Source organism: Orycteropus afer, unplaced genomic scaffold (assembly GCF_000298275.1).
Source record: "Orycteropus afer afer isolate SDZICR_OR568_19922 unplaced genomic scaffold, OryAfe1.0 scaffold00029, whole genome shotgun sequence".
Lineage (NCBI taxonomy): Eukaryota > Metazoa > Chordata > Mammalia > Tubulidentata > Orycteropodidae > Orycteropus > Orycteropus afer.
Window position 1 is genome coordinate 10,731,712 of NW_006921616.1, and position 12,014 is coordinate 10,743,725.

At 44.0% G+C, this 12,014-nt stretch overlaps 1 protein-coding gene across 1 annotated transcript in view; it reads right to left on the reverse strand.

Annotated features, from left to right (window-relative positions):
• The window catches only part of MALT1 (MALT1 paracaspase), a 64,805-nt gene that overhangs the window by 50,797 nt on the left and 1,994 nt on the right, over positions 1 to 12,014 (reverse strand). The window contains exon 2 of the mRNA XM_042780245.1: positions 1,841 to 2,007. Coding sequence (XP_042636179.1) covers positions 1,841 to 2,007 — 167 coding nt within the window. The remainder of the gene's footprint in view (positions 1 to 1,840; positions 2,008 to 12,014) is intronic.

A 12,014-nucleotide genomic window follows, 5' to 3' on the forward strand; every position in this document is an offset into this window, starting at 1 on the left:
GCTTTGGGAGGAACGGTTGGTGAAAGAGCTGGAGGGAGGCAGCATGTTTGGCCTTGCAGTAATAGGCCTTGGGTTACTGCTGGTAATCCTGCCTTCCCCTTGTAGGGTTAGAGGAGGTCAGAACATGTGGCCTCCTTGTAGTTTTTGCAAATACTATACAACGCTGAAGAATAATGTAGAATCTGCAAAACACCGCATAACGTGGATGAACTTGGAGGACATTATGCTGAGTAAAATAAGTCAATTACAGAAGGACAAATATTGTATTAGTCCGTTATTGTAAAAGTTAAGGAAAGGTTTATCTATGGAAGGAAATTTTCTTTGTTGGTTACCAGGGGTAGCAGGGTAGGGAACACTGTTAGATAGGTAGAGATAAGTATTGATTTGGGTGAAGAGAAGGGCAATGTACCAAATGTGAGTGATCAACATGATGGCATCAAGGAAGAGGAAAACATAGAGAGGTACATGGGAGGTACAGACAACAAAGATGAACCCTTTTGCACATGCAGTACTGCGTTGTCAGTGAAGGCAAACATGGGTATACGGGTTGATAGATGGGTGGACAGGCTGAACTATTAGGTATGTCTATGCAGCAGGGAGTGTACCCAAGACCATATATAGGGTTGGCAGACAACAGTTCTACAAGTATATCTGTATGTTCTGTAAGCATTCCCAGGGTACAGAAGAGCTGACAAGGGACAAGGTTGTAGTCACTTCTTGGTCACAGCCAGCTACCCAGAAGGAACAAGTAGTTGAACCTGTGAGCTTGGGAGCATAGTCACAGGGGACATCAAGCTCAATTGGCATAACATACTGCACGAAACACTGTTCCACCTCCTATTTTGGAGAGTAGCCGCTGGATCTTAAAAGCTTGCAAGCAGCCATCTAGGTGCAACGATGGGTCTCTCATAGTCCAGAGCAAAGAAGAATGAAGGAAACCAAAGATTCACGGAAACAATTAGTCCTTGAGACTGGTACACCATGCAATCTTCAGCCCATACGACTATGAGACCAGAAGAACTAGAAGGTGCCCAGCTACCACTGTCAATCACTCGAAAGGATCTGTGTAAGAGATCCTGGATAGAGAGGGAGAACAATGTGGAAGAAAACTCAAAATCATTTGGGGAAAAAAAGGGGGACCAGGTTTGCTGGTCTGATAGAACCTGGTAGAACCATTGAGACTATGGCCCCTAGCTGCCCTTCAGGTCTGGGACTGAACCCACACCTGTGGCTTTCAGCCAAACAAAAGACAGGCATATGAGGTAAACATTTACCGGAGGTAGATGCATTCCTTGGAGAGAACAATTGTGGGAGAAGGGCTATTTATGCATAGGGAGACAGCTCAGGAGGCAGGAGTGCATGGAAGGATGGACACAGGGAAGAGATAACTATCAGGAGGAAGTGGAAGGGGAGCTGTTGCACTGGGGTAAACTGTAGTCAATGTCATGTGACAATGTGTGTGTGAACTGCTATATGGAAAGTGAATTTGCTCTGTAAACTTTCACCAAAATCACAATTTAAAAAAAAAAAAAAAAATTCAGGTAGACTGTTAACCCCTTTTGTTTTGACCCTGACATTTCCCAAAAATTTTCCTACAAGACACCCCACATTCAGGATTTTTCTGATAATTTCCTGATGACTTGGTTCAAGTCGCAATGCTATTCCCTGTATTTCTTATAAACCAGCAGTCATGTTTAAAAGCTGGATTAGATTTCAGTCAAATACTTGGGGAAAAAAAATGAGGCTCTACACACATACATTTTCCAAAAACACTCTGCACAATCTGCCTCTCATTGTGTCTCCGTGAACCCCTGGCGGGTACACCTGGGGAAACACCTACCCGGGGGGCTGAGAAGCGGGAGGACATCTGTGTGCTCCATGGCCTGCAGGAAGTCACTCAGTTCTGCGACCGTGCAACCCTTTTCACCCATCAGCTTCAGTAAACACAGGCTTGGGCTTCCTTCAGGCTCCAGCACCTTAAGAGAACACTGCTCCAAGTCCAGGCAACTGAGAACAAAAGAGATTTAAAGCCAGTCAACAATTTCAATGGAGGAACTGTGTCCACGACATGTCTGGCACAAAGGTACAGGGAATAAACCTCTGATTGCTGAGCGGTGAAAATCTACACCATTAATGCTGCTGTCCCTTTCCTCCTCTTTCTGCCATTAGAGGGGACTCCTCTTTATAAAGGAGCTCTGGTCGCATAGAGCGTAAGGCACCTGACTGCTAACCAGAAGGCTGGTGGTTCAAACCCACCAGCCACTCCTCAGAAGGAAGGTTGGGCAAACCTACTTCCGTAGTGATATCGCCTCGGAAACCCAAGGAGGGGTTGCTATGAGTCGGGGCCAGTTCGACGGCACATAACAACAACAACACCTCTTTATAAAGAGATAATTGAATGGATACCTCTCACCCCCACTTGAACCACCCTATGCCATGTTCCTCCAGACCCCACAGGTAACCTTCTGATTAGTGTTTTTTTTTTTAAAGTAATTTTTTTTCTGGGGGAAAAAAAAAGATATACCCAACAAGGCCACTGAGTCGATTTTAACTCAAAGTGACCCTACAGCACAGAGCAGAAATGCCCCATAGGGTTTCCAAGGCCACAATCCTTACAGAAGCAGACTGCCTTATCTTTCTCCTACAGAGAGACTGGTGGGTTCAAACGGCTGACTTTTTGGTTAGCAGCTAAGTCCTTTAACCACTGTGCTACCAGAACTCCTTCAGTGTGTATATAAAAATATGTAGAAGTGGGTGTTAAGAGGAGGAGGGGCGTGAAAGGGGCCTACACATGTAAGAACGTATTTTACATATTTACGGGGAGGGCAGCAGCCCCAGCCACGCCCCTGCATTAAAAGTGAACACACCTCACCCCAGACAGGTGAAGAGACTCACTCATGTCCCCCAGGCAGGAAGTGCCAGGAGTGGGGGTCCACACCCATCTTCTGGCAGGGAGTCTTTCAGCAGCTCCCCACAGTGCTTCAAAGTGCAAATACAAATATATATTCTTATTTTCCCCTTTATCTTACAGGAAAAGGCCTGTCTACATGAACTGCTTTTCACCTTACTCTTTTCACTGAACACTGTACCCTGGTGACAGAGACTGCTCAGTCCTCTTGTTCTCCCCATAGCTGCACAACACTGGACAGGATGGCTATGCCACAACACTTATTCCTGTCTCCTACTAATGGACACTCAGGTGGTTCTCGTTTATTTCCTCTCACAAATAATGCTGCAATGGGTAATCTTGAACTTAACATTCCATATGTGTCCAAGTTTACCTATAAAATTCCAGAAGTGGAACTGTTACGTCAAAGAACGTACATACTTGTAATACCGCTAGATCACTCAAATGGCTGTACCATCGTGGACCCCCATCAGCTGTGCATGAGAGTACCTGCCTTCCCACAACGTTACCAAAAAAATGTGCTGACTCACTTGGATGTCCACCATTAGACAAGGGGAACATGGTATCTCAGAGCAGTTTTAGTCTACATTTCTCTTACAATAAGTGAGGCTGAGTATCTTATCTTTTTATGTTTCAGTACCATCTCTGGTTTCTTTTATGAACAGTTTATCCATATCTTCTGCCTAGTCCACTATTAGCAGCTCTGGTGGCATAGTACCTAAGGCGTCTGACTGCTAACTAGAAGGCTGGCGGTTCAAACCCACCAGCCACTCCTTGGAAGGAAGACTGGGCAATCTACTTCCGAGTGATAACGCCTCGGAGACCCAAGGAGGGGTCACTATGGGTCAGATCCGACTTGACAGCATTGAGTCTGGTTTTTGGTTTAGTCCTCTATAAGACCTTTTGCTATTTCTTAGTGATTGATTTTTCCATATCCTTAAAGAACATTGATGGGATCTGGATTGGGATTGCATTGAATGTACAGATTGCTTTGGGCAGAACTGACATATTCACCATGGTCAATCTTCCTATCCATGAGCATGGTATGTTCTTCCATTTATATATATCTCTCATGGTTTCTTGAAGTAGTCTTTTGTAGTCTTCTTTGTACAGAAAACCTTTTGTTATTTCTTACTGTGTTTCATTCTGTTGTACAGAGGGTCACTATTACCTGGAGCTGACTTGACGGCACCTGACGACAACAACAACCCCATGTTCTATGAGTTCTTTGTATGTTAGGTAAATTTAGATTCTTGTCTGTGATATGGATTACAAATATATTTTCCCAGTTCACCCTCCCTTTCTTACGGTGAGGAGTGTGTGTACATTTTTTTTTTTTTTTGATCCTGAAGATTTGATTTTTATTCAATTTATCAATCTTCTTTTATAGTTTAGAAAGGTCTTCTCTAGCCTTCTAGAGAAAAATCTGTATATATATATATTTTTTCTAGAACAGTGTGGTAGTTAAGTTTGTATGTCAACTTGGCTGGGCAGCTGAATGTAGTATTCCCCATGAAGAGCCTGGTAATCAGCTCCATGGTGGAATCTATTGTGAGAAGCTGAGTAGCTCCCTTAGGGATGTGGTCTGCTTCCTGTATATAAGAAGCCTTGGGGAACGGTCTCTAGCTTATGACACGCTTGAACCCTGCATGTAGCCAAGTCATTGTTCAGCAGCCTGACATGCTCTGCTGACCCTGGGACTTCCAATGGACTTGAATTAATGACCTGCCGTGTGGTTTGCTAACATCAGGACTGTGCCTTTTTGCTTGTCAGCCTCAGCAGCCAGTAGCTGTCTGAGTGAAGAAAAGCCTCTAGCTTCAGTGGGCCGGGAAGAGGCAGAGCTGAAGCCCAAGGCTGAAGGGCTTTCATCTAGCCCCTAGAGCCCGGCACTTTGAACTCGGACTTAAAGCCTGCAAACTGTAAGAGGATAAACTCCTGTTTGTTCAGTCATCCCATCTGTGGTATATTCTTGTTAGAGTGATACTAAGTAACCGAAACAAACAGTCTCCTTTTTTTAAAATATGAAGACCCTGGATCCATTTGGAGTTTATCCTGATGGACTGATACAGAGGCTGGCTAGGTATTTACAAACCCTGGTTTTTCTTCCTGGGCACACATGAAGACTACATTTTCCACCCTGGCACTGGGTTTGCGTTTGGGTCTTGGTTAGAGGTAACTAGTCCTGGGTACTCAAAAAAAGGGAAGTGAGTGGAAGTGACACACGTTTTTGGCAAGAATCCTGGTCCCAGGTGAAGAAGGAGCATGAGACAGCAGACACACATAACGGACGGAAGCAGCTGGGATCCCTGAGTCCAGCTTTCCTATGCAAGTGTGATGTGAGCATGAACCAAAGCTTAATTGTGCTAAGTCACTCACATTGGGGGGGGGGGGAGCTGTTTGTTATAGCAGAGCCTCAGAGACTAGAATCAATGCAGAGTGGGAAGTATGGTTTATCTATCTTTTGCCAGACAGCAACCTGCTTATCCCAACAATGTTTATTAAAAACGTCATTTCTACTCCAATAATTAGAAGTGCAAGTTAGATCATCTACTAAAGTCTCATATGTCCTCAGATTAGATCTCTTTCTAAACTTTGTATTCTGTACCACTGGTCTGCCTGTTCATATACATTACACTGTTTTCATTGTTAAAGCTTTGAAGTGATTTAATACGTCTGGGTTTTCCTGGCCACTCTTGCTTACTCATAATTACACATACCCTTCAGAATAAACTTACAGCGTTTGAAAGGAAAGGGGGGGACGGAGAGATGAGGGAGGGAGGGAGAAGATGGACCCAATCTGCTGGTATGCTTTGTTGGGACTGTGCTAACACTAAAAATTAATTTAGGGAGAACTGATATCTGTAAAATACTGAAGTCCTCCTGTGTAACACTTTCTTATGTCATGGCTTTCCACTGGTTCAATTTATTTCTGTGTCTTTCAACTGCATTTTACATTATTCCTCATATACATTTATATATTTCCTGTTAAATTTATTCCTGGTAGTTCTACCCTTTTTGATGCTATTGAAAATGTGATTATTTTCCCCATTAAATTATTTTTTGTTTGTGCATATAACAGTTACTGGTTTCTCATAAAAAACAAACAAAACAGAACAGGATTACTGGGTTGGGTAGAGACTGGTGAAACCTTCAAGACTATGGCCCCGTGTCACTCTTCAGACCTGCAACTGGACTCACTTCCATGGCTCAATTCTCAGCCAAACAAGATACATGCCCACGAGCTGCACAACTACACCAGGGAGATGCACACCTTGAATAGACAACCCGCAGAGATCACAAGGGCAGCATTTGCCCAAGGAGAAAGACAGACAGGCAGGGATGCATAGGTTAGATAGACACAGGGGTGACCAGAAAGAGGAGGTGGGAGAAGAGCTATCACACTGTGGGGATTGTAATCAGTGTCACAAAACAAAATGTATATGAACTGTTGAATGGAAAATGAATCTGCTTTGCAAAGTTGCATCCAAATCACAATAAAAAGTTAAAAAGAAAAAAAGGGCTACTGGTTCCTAAATATTAATGCTATAATTATAGAATTATAATTACCTTATTGGATTCTCTTAATGTTTACAGAGGTTTTACAGTTGATTTTCTTGAGTGTTCCAGGCATACAATGGTATCATCTAAAATGATACCTCCAAGTTTTTTAATGTGTTGGTTAATGCAGTACAAAGTTGGCAGTGATAGTAATAATGGGCCTATTTGTCTTGCTCCTGTTTAGAGAATAAGGCAGGGACTTTTATCTGTTTCAGGCTCTGCTGTATCACCAGTGCCCGGGGGCATTCACAGTGTTTGGAATGACCAAAGAGATCTTTACCAGACATACAGAAAAAAGCAAGCAACTTCCATGAAGGAATTATTCCCAGTTGGACAATATTACTGTTTTCAAAGCTGTCCAACTGTGGTAATTCAAGCAACCATCTGAGCCTCTTCTGTGGCAGGCCGGGTCCCAGGCCCTGAGGATCAAGCAATGCACAAGGGATCCACAGGCCTGTAACTCTATTTGAATTCAATCCAGTCCCTATAACACATGCTTCTTACCGAAGACCCAGAACACATAGCTGCTCTGACATTCTCTTTGCAGCTGCTCCTTCTCACTTTCATCTAATTCTTCCAAATTTTCTGATCACTCCCATTAGCTAGCAACTTTGTGCTACCACTAAATTAAAAAAAAACAAATTCCTCCCTCCACCCACAGCTAATCTTTTTGAAGATGTCTATCTCTGTGGTCTCCAGTGGTCAATCTCTACATGTTGGATACCCTAGAAGTCTATTCTGGCCCCCTCTTTTCTCTACAGGTGAGTCTATTCACCGCATAGCTTTACAAGCCACCTGTACCGTGTAAATAGTTAACACGCTTGCCTGCTACCTGCAGGGTTGGGGGCCACAGGTGCCTCAGAAGAAAGGCCTAGTGATCTACTTCCAACAAAATCAGTCACTGAAAACTCCAGGGTGCATGCTTCTAATTTGACACACAGGAGGTCACCGTGAGTCACAAATGACTGGACAGTAACTGATAAATACACTAACACGGCCCCCAAACTACATCTACATGTGTATCTGGCATGTTACCTGGCTGATTATCTCAAGCTTAACTTAAAAAAGTCTTAATTTCTCCTACCTAAATCTGCTTCTCCCCATTTCAACAAACTGTATCACCATCCACTCAGTTACTCAAACTAAACCCCAAAACTATCCTTGATTTATTACTTTCCTTCATTGCCCACTTCAAAGCCATCCACAAGTCCTGCCAACTGTACACTCAAAATATACCCTGGGTCTGACCACGTTTCCCCATCTCCACAACTACCAAGCTGCCATAATTTCCTACCAATTGACCTAGTCTGACAGCATTCTAATTAATTCTCCTGCTCCCACATCTGTGCGCCAGCTACAAGCCATTCTCCAGGTTCTTGCACTTGTTTCCTAGGCTGAGAACGAAGCTGTTCACTTGAACATTTTGTCGAGGTGTAATGTGGCATCTCCTTCAATGTGATGGACTGACACAGCGGCTGCAATGATGGGCTCAGGTACAGCAAGGATTGTGAGCATGGCACAAGAGCGGGTGGTGTTTCATTCTGTTCTACACAGGGTTGCCATAAGTTGTAAGCTGACTCGATGGCATCTAATGACATAATGTGCCAAGGTACTCTTTTGGAATTGGGGATTGAGCAATGAACACGACAGTGTGTGAAGAGCCTACTGTGCTCAAGGAAAAGAAGCAAGTGTGAAGAGAGAGGGAGGGGATGATAACAACAGACTACGAGGTCCAAGAAATAACTGTAGGCTGAATGGTGTTTTTACTCTGAGATAGAAATGCAACTGGAGGGTTATAAGCAGAGAAGGACAAGATCTAACTTAATGTTTTAAAAGAATCATTCTGACTGCTATATTGAGCACAGACGTGGGGGCAGGAAAGGGAGGTTTAAACGGAAGGCAGACATAAAGCAGCTACGGGAATGATCCAGGTGAGATAATGGTGGTTGGGACCAGTGTGATAGCAGTGGAGGGCTGTAATGCACATGTCTTACCTATATTATAATGGGTATGACTCCTTGAGTGGTGCAGTTAACATGCTTGGCTGCTCACTGAAAGGCTGGAGGTGTGAGTCCCCCCAGAGGTACCTTGGAAGAAAGGACTGGTGATCTACTTCCCAAAACAAAAAGCCACTACAAACCCTGTGGAGCACAGTTCTGCTGACACTCAGGGGCTCACAGACTGGTTTTACACTGTTTGTTCTAGGTACGCACTGAAGGTACAGCAGACAGGAGTTACTGACAAAACAGATGTGCTGTGCAGGAGTCAGGGCTGATTTGGAAGCTATGGCCTGAGTAACCGGAAGAATGTACTTGCTGTTTACCGAGATGCAGAAAACTGCGAGAGAGAAAGCAAGAGAGATTAAGACAGACGGCTAAGTGTTCCTGGGGGAAGACTTATTTTGTTTAAGATGCCTGCCAGTCATTCAAGGGGAGCCGGCATACGGGCATCTGCGTGCATGAGTCTGGGAGTCCAGGCAGAGATCCTGGCTGGATCTCTCCCTGAGACTCAAGGATGACACCCAGGAGACGAGGTGAAGTGAAGGACCTGTACACAACCTAAGACACAAAGACTGAGCAAGGAACTCAGACACTCAGAGACCGAGCAGACCTTTTGTTGAAGCTTTTATGTGTTCTCCTTCCTACAGCATGTCATAAGCTGCTTGAGGGCAGGATTTTTCTGCGGCCAGAACACCTTCTATACAGCAAGTATGCAATGACAGATTGATTGTCTCCAGTCCCCGTTTTCACAGCCCATTTCTAAGCTCCTTGCTTAATGCAACTCGGATAGCATCAGAAGTCCCTGGAAAGTTCGGCACTCCACCCTTGGGGCTCAGATATGCCACGCCACAATGGAATTACACAGTTTGGGCAAGACCCTGAGAATCCGTGCCTGCCTACCTCTATACTGGCAGGAAAGGGTGTTCAACAGTAGAGCGGTTTGGAGTGGAATTAGGGTCGGGCTTGTATTTAGGGCTCATGGTACACATGTACATGGCTGTGGGAAACAACAGGGAAGGATTTATTATGAGCTGTCAAGTCCATTCCGACTCACAGTGACTCCCCTTGGGTTTCCAAGGCTCTCAATCTTTACAGAAGTAGATTGCCTCATCTTCCCCCTGCAGAACAGCTGGTGGGTTTGAACTCTGCTGACCTTCTGGTCAGCCAAATGCCTTACCTACTCCCCCACCAGAGTCCATCTGAAAATATTTAAAATTATTCTTAATCCCCTGTGGACAGTTCTGAATGGACTCTTAAAGGTGTTTAAGGTTTTTTTTTTAAAGTTAAATAAATGCTCATTAGGTGTAAGGAAAGATGTAAAGAGTCAGAAAAAAGTGGAAAGAGAACACAGAACAAGCAACCTTTGGAGAGCTTCGGCCCGTGACTCCAGGACCACCGATGGAGACAGCAGACATCCTCATGGGCCTTGCCACCCATGTGGGCTGGACAAGCCAGGACAGTCCCTGGGTCTGATGCTGGAGGGAAGCTGCATCAGCACCTCCTGCTGTCATAGCTGCCCTCCCCCCAGTGTGGTTTATGTCAGTGGAGTTCCTTCTGCTCACTCTGGTCCTCACACAACGTGGCTCTTCTGATTCCAATAGGTGTACGAACTAAATGTTCCCAGATCCTCCAGTCTTCAGCCTCCCAGAATTTAGACATTTGGGAATTGAAGGACCTAGAATAATACCATTTTGAATTTTCTTCACTTGCCCCAAAGCTTAATGTTTTCTCTGTAACAGAAAAAAAATGCTGTGTGCTTAACTTTGCAAGCTTACCACTCATGCTTCTCTCCTTTTTACAGACAAATAATCCTAAATCATTGTTCTCTGCCTTAACCTCAATTCTCTGCCAGGCGTGTTAACGTAAGTAACACATGTGAAGGTGAGTATAAACCAAGTGCTCAATACATGGTAAAAAGAAAGCATCACTGTTGTTCTCATCACCCATCATTACTATGTAACAGTTTTAGCATTATTTGTGAATGGCCCAGAATAACATTCGTTATTAGTTAGCTCTTGTGAATAGAAGCTAAATAGTTGTCATCTTTTTATCTTCTGGAATTCCTAGCAAGTAACAGGCAATCAACAAGTATAATTTTGGATAAATGAGTGACTCTTCTCTCAATTCAACAAATAGCTATTGAATGTTAACACAGGCTCTGTGTAAAATTCATAGAATACTAGAGAATGGTGCTCATTCTCAAAGAGATTATAAAGATGTGTACAAAAAATATAGTACAACATTTAGTCACATGAGAAGTTATAAAACTGCTAATGAGGTAAAACCCACTGCCATCAAGTCAATTCCAACTCATAGTGACCCTATAGGGCAGAGTAAGGGGCTCTGGGGACATAGTGCCTAAGGCATCTGACTGCTAACCAGAAGGCTGGTGGTTTAAACCCATCAGCCACTGCTCAGAAGGAAGACTGGGCAATCTACTTCCGTAGAGATACCTCCTCGGAAACCCAAGGTGGGGTCACTATGAGTCGAACTGACTTAACAGCAATGAGTTGAGGACTGAGCAGAACTGCCCCCCAAGGATTTCCAAGGCTGTGAAGCTTTATGTTAGCAGTCAAGTGCCTCAGGCACTATGCCACCAGTCTTTCTCTGGGGGAATGCTGGTGTGTTCCAACTGCAGACCTTCTGGTTAGCTGCTCTGAGCACTTAACCACCGTGCCACCAGGGCTCCTTAAGAATAATGCTAGAGAGCAGTAGTTCTCCCAGTGTGGTCTGGGAACGCTTTTTGGGGTTCCTGAGGCCTTTTCAGGCACCTGCCAGGCCAAAATAACTTTTCCTAACAATGCTAAGACGTTATTGACCTCTGTCATTCACTCTCTCAGGAATGTACAGTGGCGTGTGCAGAGGCACAGCACCTGGGATACTGTGACACACTGAGTGCAGCAGCAGAGAGTCCAGCTGTCTGCAATGAAGCCAAGACATTAAGGAGAATTTAAAAATGGAAAACAAATTCACTCTTCTAACTGTTTTGGTTTTGTTTTAGAAAAGTTTGTATCACCATAAAAAATGTTATTTCTGTTAACATGTAGGGTTATTACGTAAAAAAATTAATTTTTTAATGTCTTAGTTTTAATTTCTAATATGGTAAATATTAATATATATTATAACCAAAAAAACAAACCAAAACAAAACTCACAGCCATAGAGTCAATTCTGACTCATACTCAAAAAAAGAAAAAAAAAAACCACCTCACTGCCATCGAATTGATTTGGACTCATAGTAACCCCTCCTTGGGTTTCCCAGGCAATATCTCTAAGGAAGTAGACTGCTCAATCTTCCTTCTGAGGAGTGGCTGGTGGGTTTGAACCACCAACCTTCTGGTTAGCAGTCAGATGCCTTAGACACAACGCCACCAGAGTGACCCTATAGTCACTGTTGTTGTTGTTATGTGCCGTCGAGTCAAACCCGACTCACAGCGACCCCTCCTTGGGTTTTCGAGGCAGTATCACTACGGAAGTAGGATTGCCCAACCTTCCTTCCAAGGAGTGGCTGGTGGGTTTGAACCGCCAACCGTCTGGTTAGCAGGCAAG